Source organism: Antechinus flavipes, chromosome 2 (assembly GCF_016432865.1).
Source record: "Antechinus flavipes isolate AdamAnt ecotype Samford, QLD, Australia chromosome 2, AdamAnt_v2, whole genome shotgun sequence".
NCBI classification, from domain to species: Eukaryota; Metazoa; Chordata; class Mammalia; order Dasyuromorphia; family Dasyuridae; genus Antechinus; species Antechinus flavipes.
Window position 1 is genome coordinate 641,493,317 of NC_067399.1, and position 17,935 is coordinate 641,511,251.

General features: G+C 48.7%; 1 protein-coding gene across 1 annotated transcript in view; it reads left to right on the forward strand.

The window, feature by feature from the left end:
• Positions 1 to 6,532: 6,532 nt before the first annotated feature.
• SEMA7A (semaphorin 7A (John Milton Hagen blood group)) overlaps positions 6,533 to 17,935 on the forward strand; it is a 63,374-nt gene continuing 51,971 nt past the window's right edge. Inside the window, exon 1 of the mRNA XM_051982254.1 lies at positions 6,533 to 6,859. Within this exon, the coding sequence (XP_051838214.1) occupies positions 6,661 to 6,859 (199 nt within the window). The 5' untranslated portion in view covers positions 6,533 to 6,660. The remainder of the gene's footprint in view (positions 6,860 to 17,935) is intronic.

Genomic DNA, 17,935 nt, shown 5'->3' on the forward strand with positions numbered 1-17,935 from the left:
CTTAGGTGCACTGGCTTCTCATCGGCCTACATGCCCGAGACTCCCCAGGCCCAAAATAGCTTTCCCTCGGCTCTTCTGCCTCATCCAGCCTGCTTCGACCTCTTTCTTCCCCTGAACAAGGAATTTTCTTGGAAAAGTTGTCTGTACCCAAGCCCTCCACTCCCGCATAGCTCTGACTCTCCTTAGCCCCTTGCTGTCTCCTTTCCCTCCTGACCACCCCGTTGGGTCCAAAGAAAAAGACCTACTAGCTGTCAAACCCAGTGACCTTTCTTTCACTTCTCATTCTTCTCAACCTCTCCTCAACATTAGATAGTTCACCATGCCCCCTTCTGCATTTCTTCTTTCTCACTACCTGAACACTTTTGGGCAAATTATTTTGGAGAGTGGATCTTGATACCAAGAAATCTCAGTTTTAAATCTGATCTAAAACACTTGCTATCTGTGTGACCCTGAGTAACTTAACCTTTCTTAGACTCAGTTTCCCCATTTGTAAAATGAGAGGGTTTGACTCCATAACTTTTAGGATCTTATGAGTCTATGATCCTATGAAGTCTTAATAAAATGTTATGATTTTCTTATTTTCTTTGCCTGCAGAGACATTCCCTTTCCTGTCTCCTTCCCTGTATTATTTATTGTCTCTTCTTTTTCTTATTAAAGCTTTTTCTCTTCTTTTCTTTTTTCTTTCTTTCTTTTCTTTTCTTTTTTTTGGCTGAGGCAATTAGGGTTAAGTGACTTGCCCAAGGTCACACAGCTAGGAAGTATTAAGCATTAATGCCCCAAAGCTTTTTATTTTCAAAATATATACATGGATAATTTTTGACATTCACCTCTACAAAACCCTGTGTTCTAAAATTTCCCCTCCCTTCCCCCTACCTCCTCCCCGAGTCAGCAAGTGAACATGTGCAATTTGTCTATACATATTTATACAGTTCTCTTGCTGCATAAGAAAAATCAGATCAAAAAGGGGAAAAAAATGGGAAAGAAAACAAGATGCTGGCAAATACAAGAAGAGTGAAAATACTATGTTGTGATCCACATTCAGTCCCCATAAGTCTTCTCTCTGGATGCAGATGGCTTTCTTCAGCACAAGACCATTGGAAATGGTTTAAATCACCTCATTGTTGATGAGAGCCATGTCCATCAGAATTGATCATCTTGCTGTTGCCTCCTTCTTCTTTAAGGTGAAGAATTCTCTAGAGTTGTTTTTTTTTTTTTTAAAGAATTCCCTAGAGTTTGGGATTCTGGTCTCTTTTCTCTCCTTCTTCTCCCTCAGCAACTTATTACCTCCCACTCTGTGATGCTTACTTAACAATCTTTATCCATCTGATCTTGACCACTTTTTTTTTTTTTGAGATTTCAGAGTTTATTTTTTTTTCGAAGAGCAACATTTTATTTTTTTATTTTTATTTTTTAAAATAACTTTTTATTGATAGAACTCATGTCAGGGTAATTTTTTACAACATTATCCCTTGCATTCATTTCTGTTCCAATTGTTCCCCTCCCTCCCTCCACCCCTTCCCCCAGATGGCAAGCAGTCCTTTACATGTTGAATGGGTTACAGTATATCCTAGATACAATATATGTGTGCAGAACCGAACAGTTTTCTTGTTGCACAGGGAGAATTGAATTCAGAAGGTATAAATAACCTGGGAAGAAAAACAAAAATGCAAGCAGTTTATATTCATTTCCCAGTGTTCTTTCTCTGGGTGTAGCTGTTTCTGTCCATCTTTGATCAATTAAGGCTCTCTTTATCGAAGAGATCCACTTCCATCAGAATACATCCTCAAGCAGTATCGTTGTTGAGGTATATAATGATCTCCTGGTTCTGCTCATTTCACTCAGCATCAGTTCTTGACCACTTTCTTAAGCTAAAGATCATTGCTGGCTTTCCCATTGACATCTCAGTAGATCTAAAATTAGGTTTATTTCTCCACCCCCTCCTTAGATCTACTATCCCTTCTAACTTCAAATATCTGCCAATGGTGACATCCTATATCGCTCATTGCTAAAACTGAGGCTTAATTTTATCTTGGACTTTTTCCTTTTCTTCTCCTCTTCAATCAATCACCAAGACCTGTTACTTTTATCTCTGTAATATCATCCACATTTATTCCCTCTTCTCTGTTCTCACTGCCATCTTCCTAATCTGGGGTTTTAGAGAGTTTCCTGGATTATTGTAAATAGCATCCTAATAGATTTCTTTAGCCCTCTGCTCTTCTTCAGCTTTCTTAAATGCATCCTTCATCTCTTCATTAACCTCCTTCCTTTGTTTTTGATCAGATCTGTTTAAAAAATGTTCATTGACTGATTTTATCCTCATAGGAAGTTCCCACTGAGTAGTACCTTCCCACTGAGATTATTTCCAAATTAATACATGTGGATGTTGCCTTTTTATATCATTGTTATTTGCATGCTATTTCTTCCATTAGATTGTGAGCTTCTTGAGGGCAGGGGTTATTTTGCTCTGGTTTAGAGCAGTGCCTTGCATACAGCAAGTGCTAAATAAATGCTTATAGCCTTAACCAAGAAAATCACAGCCTTCTTAATAATTTATAGTTTAAGAGAGTTGCCTGGGACACTAAGTGATGTACAATATGTACCTAACAGATTTTTGCCTTTGACACTCTCCTAAATACTCACAGAGCTAAGATATATCACAGGCAGGATTCAAATTCAAATTTCCCTACTTTCTAGCCACTACCCCATGCTGCCTCCTAAATTAGGAGTCTCCAGGAGCCAGACTGCCTTTTAACCTAACGTTAACCAAAAGTCAAATAGAGACTCTTGATTGGGAACCAATCTATCCTATTACTTCAGATACCTACCAGCTGTGTGACTTGGACAAATCCCATAAAGTCTTTTAGACTCAGTTTTTCCATCTACAAAATGAGGGAGTTGAATTCCATGACCTTTAAGATTATTTCTAGACTGAAGCCTGTGATTCTAAGACTTTATCTTCATGTACAGACTGGTTCCTTTCTCTGATCTTGGTCTGGTGGGGAAATCACATCCAAAGCTCCATCCTGCCAATGCTTTTTAACTTTTCATGACTTGCCTCCCAGCCTTTTTGACCCTCTAGCTGATGGAGAGGATTGGGCAACATTTCTAGAACAATATGGCTAGCAAACATGGCTATATATTGAAACAAAAACCACCCTTCTGCTTGACCTGTGTGGGGTAGCTTTTCACTGAATCCAAGAATTTCAGAGCTAGAAACAACCCCAACCACCTTTTTTCCCTAGAAAAGAGCATCATAGACAAGCGGTCATCCAGTCTTTGCTTGAAGACCTCCAGTGGAGCCGCCGCAACTTGAGGCCCACTTTTGGGCAACCAGGAAGGTTCTCCTGACATCAAGATTAAATGGATCCCCTTTGCAATTTCCACCCTTTCCTCCTGGTCCTTTCTTCCTTCCAGGGATAGAGATCCCTGGGTTTCTTCAACCAACCATGGTGTCAAGGCCTTCCGTCATTCTGATTGCTTTCATCTATTTTATCAATAACCTTTGTAAATGATGGTTCTCAGAACTGAACAACTCATCCCTCTGAAGTTGTTCTAAAGGAGAGCACAGGGAGATCCGTAAGCTTCTGTGGGATTCCTGGGAAGTCAGGAAAAACGTAAGGAAGGCGTCTGAGTGGATCCCTCCTCTTCTTTCCCAAGTCCCCCGTTTATTGGAGCACCTGGAGAGAGAACAGGAGATGTGTGGATGGCTTCCTAAGATCCCTTTGAACTTTTTCCAGCAATCTTGGGAGAGGCAGGATACCGACTGACCACTAGATGGCGCGATGGATGCAATAACCCTAACCCTAAACCTTCGCCAGCCTTAACCCTCACTCTTCCGTTCCTTTGTCTTTTTAATCAGAAGACCTGAACTTAGATCCTGTTACATCAGATAACCTACCAGCTGCGTGACCTGGACCAATCCCATGGCGTCTGTTTTCCCATCCACAAAATGAGAGTTGGATTCCTTCATCTGTAAGCTTATTTCTCGATGGAAGCCTCTGATTCAATGACTATTTATCTTCATTGTGAAGTGGCAGCTCAGAGGGACTTCGCGAGGTCCCAGGCCTACGTATATATAGGTGGCAGGCAGCTAGCTATGTCTGACCTTATCAGGAGCAAGCTCAAAATACTCCCATCTCCTAAGCCAATCTGTGAGGTGCCTAGTGGAAGAATCATTGGCTCTCAATGGATTTAGGTCAGGGCAGGGGACTTCCACTAAGGATCCCCCTGCACCAGAGCAGACTAGCACCTTCTCAGCGATTAAGAGCCTCAGAGGCTGCCTGGGGGCCTGAGAGGCTAAGGGACTTTACCTGGGTCACACAGCCAATAAGGGGTAGTACTTGAGCCCAGGACTTCCTGACTATGGGACTATCTCTCCATCCACCCTGGTGCTCCATTGGTGAGGAAACTGAGGCTTAGAAAGCGAAAACAATTTCTCTGAGGTCACATAATTAGTTATGTGATGGACCCTAGACTCAAATCCAGGCTATTTGACTCTGCATCCCGTACTTTGTCCCCCTAATACACTATTCCTTTCCCATCTATCTTCATCTACCAGAAAAGGAGCTTTTCTTCCCTACTCAACTACAAACTCCAAGAGAGTAAGAATCTTGCTTTATCTACACGTTAGATCTTTCCCATCACCAAGCAGGATACATTGCATACAGCAAGGGCTTAATATTTGTTGCATTAAATTACTTCATTTAAAAAGATCTATTAAATACTTGCTCTGTGCTAAGTCTGGGACAACAAAAGAAACCACCTCTGCTCTCAAGGAATTTACATTTTATAGAAAGGCAACAATCTGTTTCATACAAAGAAAATTATATATGGCTAGGGATTTGAGGAAAGTCAAAATGCCGGAGAAAGCCTGAATGAACAGAGGAAATGCTCCCCTAGTTTCTGAGCCTAAGCAGCCGGCCTCTTTCATGGAGCAGTGATGGGGGAAGGAGCAGGAGGACACAAATGAAGGAACCAGGGACCAGGACAGGCTATCTGTGAGCAGTGAGCTGAGTTTTTGAGAGTATTGAGGTGCTCTAAGGAGGCTGTTTGGTGTAGAAGTGGATAAAGCCCCAGGGTCCGGAATCAGGAAGGAGTTCACATTTGACCTGGGCAAGTCACTTAACCCTGTGTGCCTCAGTTTTCTCATCTGTAAAATGAACTAGAGAAGGAAATGGCAAACCACTCCAGTAGCTTTTGCCAAGAAAACTTCAAAAGGGGTCACGAGGAGTACAAGGAGACTGAACAACAGTCAGCATGCTTGGGCAGAGGTAGTGTGCAGAGAATGCCAGCTTCAAAGCCAGGAAGACAGGTACAAGGTCAAGACAAATGAGCCTTGTAAAGCTCTAGGAAACCCTAAAAGTTGCACGGATAGCACTGGTCTGCCAGGCTATATGCATTTTATTTTGACTCCAACCCGAAGATCAGATGTCACTTCATCAGTGTAGGGAGCATCCACTAAGGATCTCCCTGAACCAGAGCAGACTGGCATCTTCTCAGCAATTAAGAGACTCAGGCTGCCCGGGGGCACTGAGAAGTTAAGTGACTTTACCACTCTGTCTCCTAAACAGGCCGTCAGCAGTCCTTGAGGTTCCTAATTCAGTGTAGGATTCACTAATGTAAACTTGGGTAGGAGGAAGGCAAGACTGCTCAGTTTGTGTGTGTGTGTGTGTGTTGTAAAGGGATGCTGTTGTGAAACTGTCCATTTGTTAATAATAATAGCTGTTTATATAATTCTTTATACACATATTTATTATTTATTTTATGGTATATTTACATGTATTTACATATTTATTATATGTAACATATTTATAATAAATATAATTTTTTATGTATATGTTTATATAATTCTTTAAGGTTTGCAAAACCTTTACAAGCATTTTGTCATCTTATCCTCTCAACGATCCGGGTCGGTAGGAGCGAGTATCATCATCATCTTCTTCTTCTTCATCATCATCATCATCAGTTTTACAGATGAGGAAACTGAGGCAAACAAGTTGGACTCCCCAAGAATCACAAGCTCGTTGTCCGAAGCAGGACTCGAACTCGGATTTCCCCGGCCCCGAGCACTGCTGCCCCCTACCCAGAGTAGCCGTAGCTGTCTCGGTGTTAAGTTGGAAGTTGGGAAGCGTTTGGAAGCAGCATTAATTCTCTAGAATCTCGTGAGAAAGCGTCCAGGTGAGGCGATTCCCTCACCCCAGAGACGGGATTCTAATGCGGGGCCGGGGAGCGCCCCGCTCCTCCTCCGCCGTGCCGCGGTTTCGCTTTTCCCAGGCCGGTACCTCGCCCGGGCACGGCTGTGGAACCCCGAAAAACCTCTCGGCTGGGAGGCTTCCCCGGGGGGTTCGCTCGTGCAAGCGGTCTGGCTCGGAACTTGAGGCCCCATTAACTCCTCCGCTGAGGCTCGTGGCGGAGAGGCGGGCACTTGGGGCGCCCCCGCCCCCCTGACTCGCTCCCCTCTTTCTGTCCCAGGTTGCCCGAGCCGGGGAAGAGGACGGCCGGGGCCGGGGTGGGGGGGAGGGGACGGTGCTTGCCCGTCTCTAACTCCGCCCCCAGGCTTGGTTTGGTTCGGCTCGTAGAGCGCTGCCTCCAGTCGCTCGCTCGCTCGGGTGGCGCTAGCTCTCCAGGCTCCCGGCCCCGCCGCCTCAGCCCACCCGGGCCATGACACCGCTGCAGCAGCGCCCAGCTCGGCGCCCCGCTCCCTCGCCGCGCGCCCCGAGGGCTGCCAGCCTCCTGGACCTCCCCCTCCTGCTGCCCCTGCTGCTGCTGCTGCTCCGAGCCGCTCCTTCCGCCGCCGCTGCCCCCGATCCCGCCGGCAGCCGCCCCAAGACGAGCCCCCGCATCACCGCAGCCTGGAAAGGTGGGTGCGCGCAGCGGGCGGCGGGCGAGCGCCAGGAGCCGACGCGGGCGCCCGCTCGCTGCCGGCGCCCGGAGGGTCAGGCGCCCGCCGGGCTCCGTGGACGTCCGCGAGTGTGTGTGAGTGTGAGCGCTTTGCAAGCGCCGATGTGCCTGGAGGAGCGGGTCCGGGAGCAGGCGTGCGCCGGGGTCCGGGGCTCCGGGTTCCCCTAGACACGGGAGTAAGCGGATCCGCGGAGCCCCCGGCCGCGGGGGGGAGTCTGTGGCGGGGTGTGTGTCCACGCGTGCCGGCGTGTGCTCCGTGTGCGTCGGGGTGTTGGTGTGTCAGGCAGAGCCTGCCGGCGTGTATCTGTGTGTGTGTGTGTGTCGGAGCCGCGATAATGCGGCGGCGATCCCTGCCCGCCCGAGCCGAGCTCAGTCTCCACCGAGACCTGCCCGCAGCCCAAATCTGCAGCGCTGGGAGGGGGCGGGGGAGGGAGGTGCAGAGGGGACCGGAGGGGAGAGGATCTCCAAGCGCCCCAACTTCGGCTCCCACTCGTGCTGCACCAAGAGCCTTTCCCGAGACGCTTCTCCCAGGCTGCGGCTGACCCGCCCCGCCCCCCTCCCCTGCGCTCCGCGGGGTGCAGGGGAGTCGGCCGGGGGGCGCCGCGGGGCCTGCCTCCCGCGGGCTGCCGGCCGGCCGAGCCGGGCCTGGGGGCTGGCGGCCCCGAGCTCCCCCTCCATTCGGGGGCTGCGGAGAGCGTGGCACGCGCCCGCTGCCGCCTTTCTCGGCTGCGCCTAGTGCAGACCCCGCCTGCCTGCTGGTGTTCCTTCTCTTGTTGCCTGAACAAAGACCCTTTTCGCCCCTTCGCCCCGCCACGTGAGCGGGGGTGCCTGGCTCAGGACTCCCGGGAGCGCGGGCGGCTGTCCGAGGGGAGGGGGGCCAGGCTGCCCTTCGGCTGCCCCCCGACCCGCGGGCTGCTTCTCGGGGTGCAGCCCCGGCCCGGCAGGGGTGGGCGGGACAGCGGCCATCGGCCCCGTCCCCGGGGGGAACCGCTCCGCGGACACTGGGGCAAAAAGGGGTTCGGGAGGCTCGGGCTCCGCTGGGGCGTGCGGCCCCATCTGGCTGCTGGAGTCTCCCTCCGGCAGGCTTTCCCGGGGCTCGGGGCCGATGCGAGGCTGGCCTGGGGAGGACATGGCTCCCGGCAGGTGGCGGATAGCATCCTGGGATGCCAGGTTTCCTTTTTTTGCTGTTGTTTTTTCTTCTCCTCCTGGTACGGCAGTGCCCAGGAACTGTGCGGGTAAGGGAAGATGGCAACAGAAGGCTCTGCCATTTGAAAGAGCAGGGTGGCGGGGGGTGGGGGGTGGGGGGAGTTGCCTTTGAGGAGGAGGAGTAGCGGAGTGCTTTAGCCCTAGGAAATCTTTCCCTGGTGAACTTGGAGGCCCCTGCCGGCTTTCTGAGGAGCGCTGGGTCCCGTCCTTGCTACAATGGGGACACTGGCTGAGAGGTGGAGTCGGGGGTTTGTGCTTCTGAGGGGAGGGGGAGGCGTTCGCTCCCAAATGGCTTTTCTTCTTCTCTTTCCCCTGCAATGCACAAATGCCTCCCCCTACCTGGGCCCGGGGTCTGGCCCAGAAATCTCTCCTTCCCGGCGGTCCGCCGTGGTGCAGCCCGGGGCAAGGTTTCAGCCGGAGCTCTTTGATGTTGGCCAGGTTTGCTGGGAAATGCGGAATCCCTGCTGCTAGGCAGGCAGTATCTGGGGCAGGTATTCTTAGCCCGAGGTGGTTAAGGGAAAAAAAATCCCCAAACTGCGGCACGGGGAGGGAAGATGACTGGTTCAAGGTCACACAGCGCACTCATAGTCAACCTGAGCGGGCTGGGGGAGGCCCGGAGAGCGGCCCGAGGAACCTGAGCAGAGAGCGGAACGGTTTCTAGCTCGGAGCGAGCTTCCCGTTCATTCATTCGGATCTATTAATATCTATTCTCTATCTCATCTGTGTAATCTATTAAATGCTTATTATGTGCCGAGCAGCGAACTAGACTTTGGGGGGGCAACAAAGTGGAGGAGCCGGCTTGGGCTTCGTATTTTAAGTTACCTTCTTTACCATGTTGGGGAAAGGGAGGGAGGAGGTCGGGAGGTACCGTGGGAGACAGAGCCGGGCTGCAGCTCCGCTTAACGCCCGCGTGACCTTGGGCAAACTCCCTCGCTGCCTCGATTTCCCCAAACGCAGCTCGGACTGGACGAACTCTTAGGTCCCCTAGAGCTCGGAAGCTTCGAGTTCATGGTCCTTAGAGCGCGGACTGCAGCTGGGAAGCTGGTGGATGGCTGGGGAGGATTTTATTTGACTTAGCCATAGGATGGGAGCAGGTACTGCAGGTAAGAGAGGCAGCTGTGAGCTTAGCTCTCACTAGGGAGCAAGGCTTCCCCGGGAAATCCCAGTGTGCGTGTGTATGTGTGAGTGTGTCTGTGTGTGAGTGTGTGTGTGTGTGACTGTGAGTGTATGTGTGTATGTGAGTGTGTGTGTGTGACTGTGAGTGTATGTGTGTATGTGAGTGTGTGTGAGTGTGTGTGAGTGTGCATGTGTGTCTCTGTGTGTATAACTCTGTGTGTGTGAGACTGTGTGTGTGACTGTGTGTGTGTGGTGTGACTGTGTGTGTGTGTGTGTGTGTGTGAGTGTGCATGTGTGTCTGTGTGTATAACTCTGTGTGTGTGTGAGACTGTGTGTGTGTGTGGTGTGACTGTGTGTGTATGACTGTGTGTGTGTGACTGTGTGTGTGTGTGGTGTGACTGTGTGTGTGTGTCTGTGTGTGTGTGTGGCTATGTGTGTGTGTGAGTGTGTGTGTGAGTGTGCATGTGTGTTTCTGTGTGTATAACTCTGTGTGTGAGACTGTGTGTGTGACTGTGTGTGTGGTGTGACTGTGTGTGTGTGAGTGTGCATGTGTGTCTGTGTGTGTATAACTCTGTGTGTGTGAGACTGTGTGTGTGTGTGACTGTGTGTGTGTGTGAGTGAGTGTGTGTGTGACTGTATGTGTGTGTGTGTGTGTGTGACTGTGTGTGTGTGACTGTGTGTGTGTGGTGTGACTGTGTGTGTGAGTGTGCATGTGTGTCTGTGTGTGTATAACTCTGTGTGTGTGTGACTGTGTGTGTGTGTATGGTGTGATTGTGTGTGTGTGTGAGTGAGTGTGTGTGACTGTGTGACTGTGTGTGTGTGTGGTGTGTGACTGTGTGTGTATGACTGTGTGTGTGTGACTGTGTGTGTGTGTGGTGTGACTGTGTGTGTGTGTCTGTGTGTGTGTGTGGCTATGTGTGTGTGTGTGTGAGTGTGTGTGTGAGTGTGCATGTGTGTCTCTGTGTGTATAATTCTGTGTGTGAGAGACTGTGTGTGTGACTGTGTGTGTGGTGTGACTGTGTGTGTGTGAGTGTGCATGTGTGTCTGTGTGTGTATAACTCTGTGTGTGTGAGACTGTGTGTGTGTGTGACTGTGTGTGTGTGAGTGAGTGTGTGTGTGACTGTATGTGTGTATGAGTGTGTGTGTGTGACTGTGTGTGTGTGTGACTGTGTGTGTGTGGTGTGACTGTGTGTGTGAGTGTGCATGTGTGTCTGTGTGTGTGTATAACTCTGTGTGTGTGTGACTGTGTGTGTGTGATGTGTGTGTGTGATGTGTGTGTGTGTGTGAGTGTGTGTGTGTGAGACTGTGTGTGACTGTGTGTGTGGTGTGACTGTGTGTGTGAGTGTGTGTGACTGTGTGTGTATGACTGTGTGTGTGACTGTATGACTGTGTGTGTATGACTGTGTGTGTGACTGTGTGTGTGTGTGTGTGTGACTGTGTGTGTGTGTGTGTGTGTGTGAGACTGTGTGTGTGACTGTGTGTGTGTGTGAGTGTGTGTGGTGTGTGTGTGTGTGTGTGGTGTGTGTGTGTGTGTGTGTGTGAGTGTGTGTGTGTGTGTGAGTATGTGTGGTGTGTGTGTGTGTGTGGTGTACTGACAAGGCCCCAGCACACAAAGCTTAGGGGCTCACTTGGTGTCCCATTGCTGCAAGGTTGGCGGGAGGTTCCCAGCTCTGTCCTGCCCAAGGTTCTGCTAGAACCTGATGTCCTAGGATGCTGAATGTCCAGTCCTTTTGCTCCTGGAGCTGGTGGCAGTCATGACTGTGGGGCGGGCCTGGATCAGCACTGTCCCGAGCTTATCCCACTCCCCGCTTCCTCCCCACTAAGATAAGTGTGGTTGAGATGGTACTGTCTGCCTATCTGTGTGTTCTGAAAGCCCCCTCTGCCTTCAGCACTTACCCCCTCGCCCCCCCATCCCCCTTCTCTACTTCTAGTGCCCTCCCATCTCCCCTATTCTTAGCACTTAGCCCTTTCCCAGGGGCCTGACATTCAGCACCCACCCACACTCCCCTCCGGGTTCCCCAAACTTTGTGGCCCCTGCTTACGAGGCGCCCCTCCCCATTCCGCACTTAGCTTTCCGTGCTTTAGAGCTGGACATACACAAAGCAGTTTTTGAGTCCCTGGCAGTGGGAGGAAATCCTCTCCGACGGCGCTGGATGTCCCCAGGCTTGCTCCCTTTCATCTACCTGTGTGTGTCTGCATTGAGAGGCTGACTTCTGTTCCCATGCTGTTGGTGCACTAATGGCCATCTTCAGACTCCAGAGCTTTCTCATGATGATAAAAAGTAACGACGTGGGACTGGGAGGTCCTCCGAGGCCCTCCTCCTTTAACCCCAGGCAGGGAACCATCTGTTCCCAGTCACTTCCAGAACCCGTTACCAGGCATCCGGGAGAGGTGCCCGCCATTCAGGCCTTGCCATTTGCCTCATCCTCCGGGCTTGGGCCGGCTGACAGCTGCCTTCAGGAAACCTATGGGGCATATGGCTCTCAGGGCAGGAGTTGGCAATGAACAGAATGACCACAGGGCGTGGGATGGAGAAGCCCATGGGCCCAGAGTCCCCTTTGTCATCGGAAGGAGTATGGCCCTCCTGTTCCCCATTGCTGGCCTTCAGCCCTTGCCTTCCTAACTTGGAAACTCTGGCTCCTGCATCCTCACTGCCTCTTCCCTCCTTCCCTCTCCCCCCCTCTAGAGCTACAGTTTTATAGGAGGGACGGCAGTTTGTTGAAGAGGGCCGTATTGAGGGAATGGCCTGAGCCAGGGTTACAATTTATGAATTTTTAAGTTTGGGACATTTCTTCTTCCTAGGTTTACTCTATCCCTGCCACCCAGAGACCTGGGGAGAGTCCAGATCAGGAAAATGTGTCTGGAATACTGCCCTTCACAAGTGGGACCAAAAAGATCAAAAATTAGAGAATTATATAATTTAGCCTTTTCATCTTTAACAGAGGAGACAACTGAGATCTAGAGAGGATGTGACTGTTCCCGTGATCACACAGGGCTGGGAAGGATTTGAACTGAGGTGTTCTGTGACTCAGGTTTCCTTTTTCTGGAGAAGGTGTTGAGCTATTTCAATTGGCATTTGGACACGGTCAAGCTTATATGCTTTTTTATGGGTGGGGTGGTGATTAGTGCACTTCCCCCCACTGCTTGTCCCCCAAATAACCTTCTAGTGTAATATCTTGAACTTCCAGTTACAAAATCTGCAGAGAGATAATTTTTTATGTAAAAAAAAAAAAGAACTTTTGTGTAAGAAACAAACAACTTCTTCCTAATGATGGGAGCTGACAAACAGTGAAATGAGTTTTCTTAGGTGGCAGCAAGTTTCCTTGTAGTCCTTAGATCACCTGAGATTGTGCTAGAGAAAATGCCTTTTAAGGTATGACATGGGCTGGATGGTCACCAAGCTCCCATCAGACTCTAGGTTTCTGTGTCCATGATTCATTCTTCTCTCTCTCTCTCTCTCTCTCTCTCTCTCTCTCTCTCTCTCTCTCTCTCTGTCTGTCTTTCTTTTCTCTCTCTCTCTCTCTTTCTCTTTCTCTCTCTCTTTCTTTTTTCTTTTCTCTCTCTCTCTTTCTTTTCTCTCTCGTTCTTTTCTCTCTTTCTCTCTCTCTCTTTCTTCTCTCTCTCTCTTTTTCATTTTCAAAACATATGCCCCCCCCCTCCCTCTCCTAGATAGCAAGTAATCCAATATATGTTAAACATGGTAAAAATGTATGTAAATCTATTTTGTATCCATGATCCTTGACTCCAAATGTAACTTTCTTCTCACTTGGATGCTTCTGATCTTGATCCAGGGCCGAGGTCAGTAATCAGTTCATCAGCCAGGATTTCTTCAGGACAGAAGATTGAAGGAAGAGGCTCTTTCACAATCCCTTACCTCTTTCATCAGAACTGTGACCTCTGACAAAGTGGGGCACTGCATATCTGAGCTCTGCTCCTGAATCTGTCATCTTGATCAAGTCATTTCTCTTTAGGCCTTGATTTCTGCAGCCATATAATGGGAAGATAATGCTTATCCTACTCCCCTCCCAAGGGTGTTGTGAGGATGCTGAGATAATGGAGGGGGAAGTACTTGGAAAGGGAAAAGGTAACGTTTGTGTGGAGCTGCACAGAGATTCAGGGAGGCAGGACTCGGGGCTCCTGGAGGAGTCCCAGAAGGCGTGATTTCAGGGCCCTAAAAGGCTCCAAAGCTTCCCTGGCTAAGTGAAGCAGGCTCAGGAACGGGCTGCCTGACAGTACAAGGAAGGTTGGTCATTCCCATCATTGCTGCCAGCATGGTTTAGGGTACCTGGAGTTCAAAGACTCCAGATGTGAATGCTGGTCCTACTAAAAGCAATATAATCTTGGGCAAGGCATTTTTTCTACCTGTGTAATTCAATTTCTTAATCTCTAAAATGGGGGTTAAATACCTTCGAATGTCCCTCTGGCTTTAATGGTCTATGAAAGTCCTCTTCTCTCTTACTTTGCCAGTGGGACAAGAAGGCAATACCTGGTTTGGGGGACAAGAGATGCCCAGGAAAGTCCACTCCCTGTCCAAGCCAACATAAGGAGGTGAACATGGCCCTGCCCTTCCAGTTGGTCTGGTGGCCCCCTTCGCTGGACCAGCTTCTCTCCTGAGACCAAGCCCATTAACAAGTGGGAATTTATTTCCGATTTTGGTCACCACGGAGGGGAGGTGGGGGGGAGCGGGGAGGATGATGTCTTATTCCCAGTGGGTGGGTGAGGAGGGAAGTTGTTACTCTTCCCCAGGCTGAAGTCACTTTGGGGCCTCCCCAAGCATTAGCATTTCCAGTGGAAATCCTTCAGTCTCCAGGGGCTTTATTTGCTCATCTCTTCTGGGAGTGACTTGTGTCCCCACTCGGCAGGACTCCTCTCTGGGGTTAGAATCTGACAAGTTCCTGGGCCGCCAAGACAGTGGTGGTTGTGGCAGGGGAAGGCAGGGAGTTTTCAGTCATTAGTGCTGTCTTGTGTGACATCATCGGGGAAGGGGAGCTTGGAAGTCCCCCCCCACCTGAAGACTTGGTAGAAAATTCCCCAGAGCCCTTTGGGAGTATCCATTTAGCTCTGAGCCAGAAATAATCACCGCTGACATTTCTGTAATCCTATACCATTCACTGATACCTTGCCTTTGAACAAGGCTTTGAGCTAGAGATTGCAAGCTTTCTTCCCATTTTATAGATGGAGATAGGGTGGCCCAGATAGTGGAGAGACAAGTCACTTACATACAATGGGTTACAAGTGGAATCAAGATTTGAACCCAGGTCTTCTGGTTCTAAATTTATCAGGCCTTCCATTGTATCACTGCCTGCTTTCCATCTTTCCCCCAAGGAACAAACCCAGCCCAACTCAGGATCTCTCATTTGCTTGCTGTGTGGCCACAGAGAATCTGAATTTCTCTTTCTTTAAATTCTCCAAATATAAAATGGGATTAACCATTCTTGCCCTGAGTCTGAAGATTAAAAGAGATAATTTCTGCCAAGCATTTTGCAAACTTTAAAATGGTCTGGAAATAGAAAATAGAAATATAAAATATAAAACATCATTATTCTTAATCCTTGAAAAAAAATCACAGAACCACAAGGTTGGAAAAATCCTAAACAACCCTTAGTAAAATCCACATTGTTATTGTTTGTCCTTGGTTCTCAAAGAAGACCTTGATATCAGGGAGGGCATGCCCTGATGTGCAAGTATTGGATTAGGTGAGACAGGGCTGGGCAAGGTCGCCTGCCTCACTTTCCCCTCCAGAGCCTTCTGGGTCCAGTGGCCAGATAGAGATCAGGAAGACTGGAAATGGCTCTCAAGGTCTTTCCCAGACCTCCCTTTGACTGAGGCAATCCCATTCAATGATTAAGGCTGGGAAAGAAACGAGGCAGAGAATGGCCCCTGACTCAGAGTGAATGTAACTAGTAATTGTTTCTGTTTTGATCAGAAACCCTGGGGGTCTTCCCTCCAGAAAATCCACAGATAAACTTGCTTTCTTCTTCTATGATTTACCCTCTAAGGGATCATCCTGCCTCCAGTAGGGAAAGCCACTTCCTTCTCAAACAGCCCCTTTGACTGGGGCATTGCTCACATGGTGAAGACGTTTGCTCATTCATTTAGAGCTGGAAGGGACCTTGGAATCCATTGGATCCAACCCCTCCTTTTCACTTGGGCAAACTGAAGCTTACAGAGATCACACAGAGAGCCAGAGTGGGAACCTGGGACTTTCCTCTCCAAATGCCCCTTGCTTCCCCTGTACCCCAGGCTTCTAAGCTTTTCTTTATTAGCTGGGTGCCGTGTTAGTTAGAATGCTGGATTCAGAGTTGGGGAGACCGTCGTTAACTCTCCCTCAGACCCTCCTCTGTCTGCCTCGGTTTACTTGTGTATAAAAAGGGTAGTGTGAGATCAGAAAAGAGGGAGATGGGGGGACCAAGAAAGAAAGAAAAGCTTCTAAGAGGAGTGGAAGGGAGCTGGGGAGAGCTATTGGGATATAGCAACATAGAAGCTGGAGATAAAAGGGACCTTACAGGGTTTTCTAAGCTAACCTTTCCTTTGTGCAGAGGGGAAAACTGAGATTCAGAGAGGTTAAGTGACTTCATGTCCCAGAGCTAGTAGAGAGAGCCTACTGTATCACGGGCTTCTGTCCCTTAAACAAGAGTTAACAAGGAGATGGAATTGCTGCATATAGGGTTCTTCTCACCTCAGAGCACATAGGAAGTTTTGTCCCAAAGGACAATGCTCCTCCTTAGAGAGGGACGTTAGCTACTCTTGTAGACTATGGGTCTGACTAGTCCAAAACTGCATTCCTGCCACCCAGATTTTGGGGGCATCCTCTGCCCTCCTCCTGGGCCCTCTTCCACTCTTTTCTGGGGCCCTAATCTCCCTGAGCTGGCATTTTTGTCCTCCGTCCCTCATCATTCTCTCCCCTTTGCCTCCTAAAGTGGACAGACCAGGGTGTGTCATAAGAGAGTTCATACTTCCCCTTGCCTTCTCTGAAGTTACCCATGGTTTGCTAGAAACTATATTTCCTCTTCTTTTGATTTCCTCATGTGGACATTTTGTACCTGGGACTTTAACATGTTCTTGGCTTCCCAATAGGGGACAGCTGGAGTCCTAGGGTCCATGTACGGGGCAGAGGCAACAGGCAATCTCACCACGGAATGCTGGAACCCTGGAATCCTGGAACCCCACCAGTTCTATCTGTAGTAACAGCTCTCCACTTCCATCTGCCTTCAGTGGCTTTCCCCCATGCAAATCAGTTTTGAGAAAGAAAACACAACTAATTTGCACTCTTTCCATACGTATCTCTTCGTCTCCTCCCAACTCACACTGAAGAACCGCAGCTTTTCCCTATAGTCAATATTCCTAGTATTGCTCCATCCTCCATCTTCCCAATCATTTCCAAGAAAAAAATAGAGAAAACTTTGGCAATGTAGTCAAGGCAAACTTGGGATTGGCTCCCTGAGACGTCATGGGATCATGGTTGAGTGGGAAAGGATCTTACACATTTTGACCAACTCCTTTTGAAGTTGTAGAAACTCACACCCAAGATAGTTGAGTAACTTCTGAAAAGTCACACAAATACTAAATGGCAAAGCTGAGTTTTGAACCCAGGTCTTGGGACTACAGGACTCTTTCATATATATACATGTGTGTGTATATACATATGTGTGTATATATATATATATATATATAATATATATATACATATATATTATATATATTGTGTGTGTGTATATAGATATATAGATAGAGATATAGATATAGGTTTTTTTGGGTGATTTTTTTGGATACCTGTTTTCTCAGGTGTCTCAGAGTAGTCCTTGAGCAATCCCTGTGTCCACATTTCCCCCTCCGTCACTTCCTTCTCAGCTTGTGTTACTAAAGGTAGGAGAAGAGTTCTTCCTCTTTCCCAGACTCCCCTCATGTCTGAGCAAACCTTCTGCTTTTTAAAAAAAATTATCTTTTTTTGTCTGGGTCTTTTCTCCTCCCTCAGCCTCTTGAGCTTGTCCACTTTTTAGGGCCCAGCCTCCTTATCTATTTTGGAAAATCTGCCTTGACATCTCTAGAAGGAAAGGCCCTCTTTCTCCAGCTCTCTATAGCACTTTGTAGGCCCCATCTGGGTGGATCTGAGATGCTATCAATGTGGCTACCCCTTCCACTGGAGGAGGTTACAATCTTTCTCCTGCCCTCCCATCTAATGCCATTTTATCCCGAAGGCTTTGCAGTATATTTGGACAAAATGTTGGCACTCCCTTGGGGGCTCTGAGTGTAATAAATTAAATTAAAATTTATTAAGCACCTGCTTAATAAATATTCCTAGGGCTGAGCAGAGCTGCAGTGGATTGCATTTTCCTCTGGTTCTGACACAATCCCAGTTCCAAAGACGGGCCATCCATCTGTTAGCTCCTGCTCTTGCTTCACGGCCTCCTTTTCTGTCCTTGGCTGTGCCTTTGGCTTCCCTTTTTGAGTACAAGTCATGGTCTGTAACGCGCTGCAGTCTGCTTACCCTCCCCCCTTGGGGTCACCTGCAATTTTGGTTCTTTTGAGCTCAGGGTGATATCATGTAGCATCACTGGGAGAATATTGGTATTGAGGAAGACAAGCTTTTGTGTCAGGGAACAGTTTAATATCAGTGACTGTGCTGCTTTCCCAAATGGGACCCAGCCTTATCTCTTTCGATTCAATTCAAGGCAGGGTTTATTGTCTGTCCATCTCCACTGCTGTCCGATTC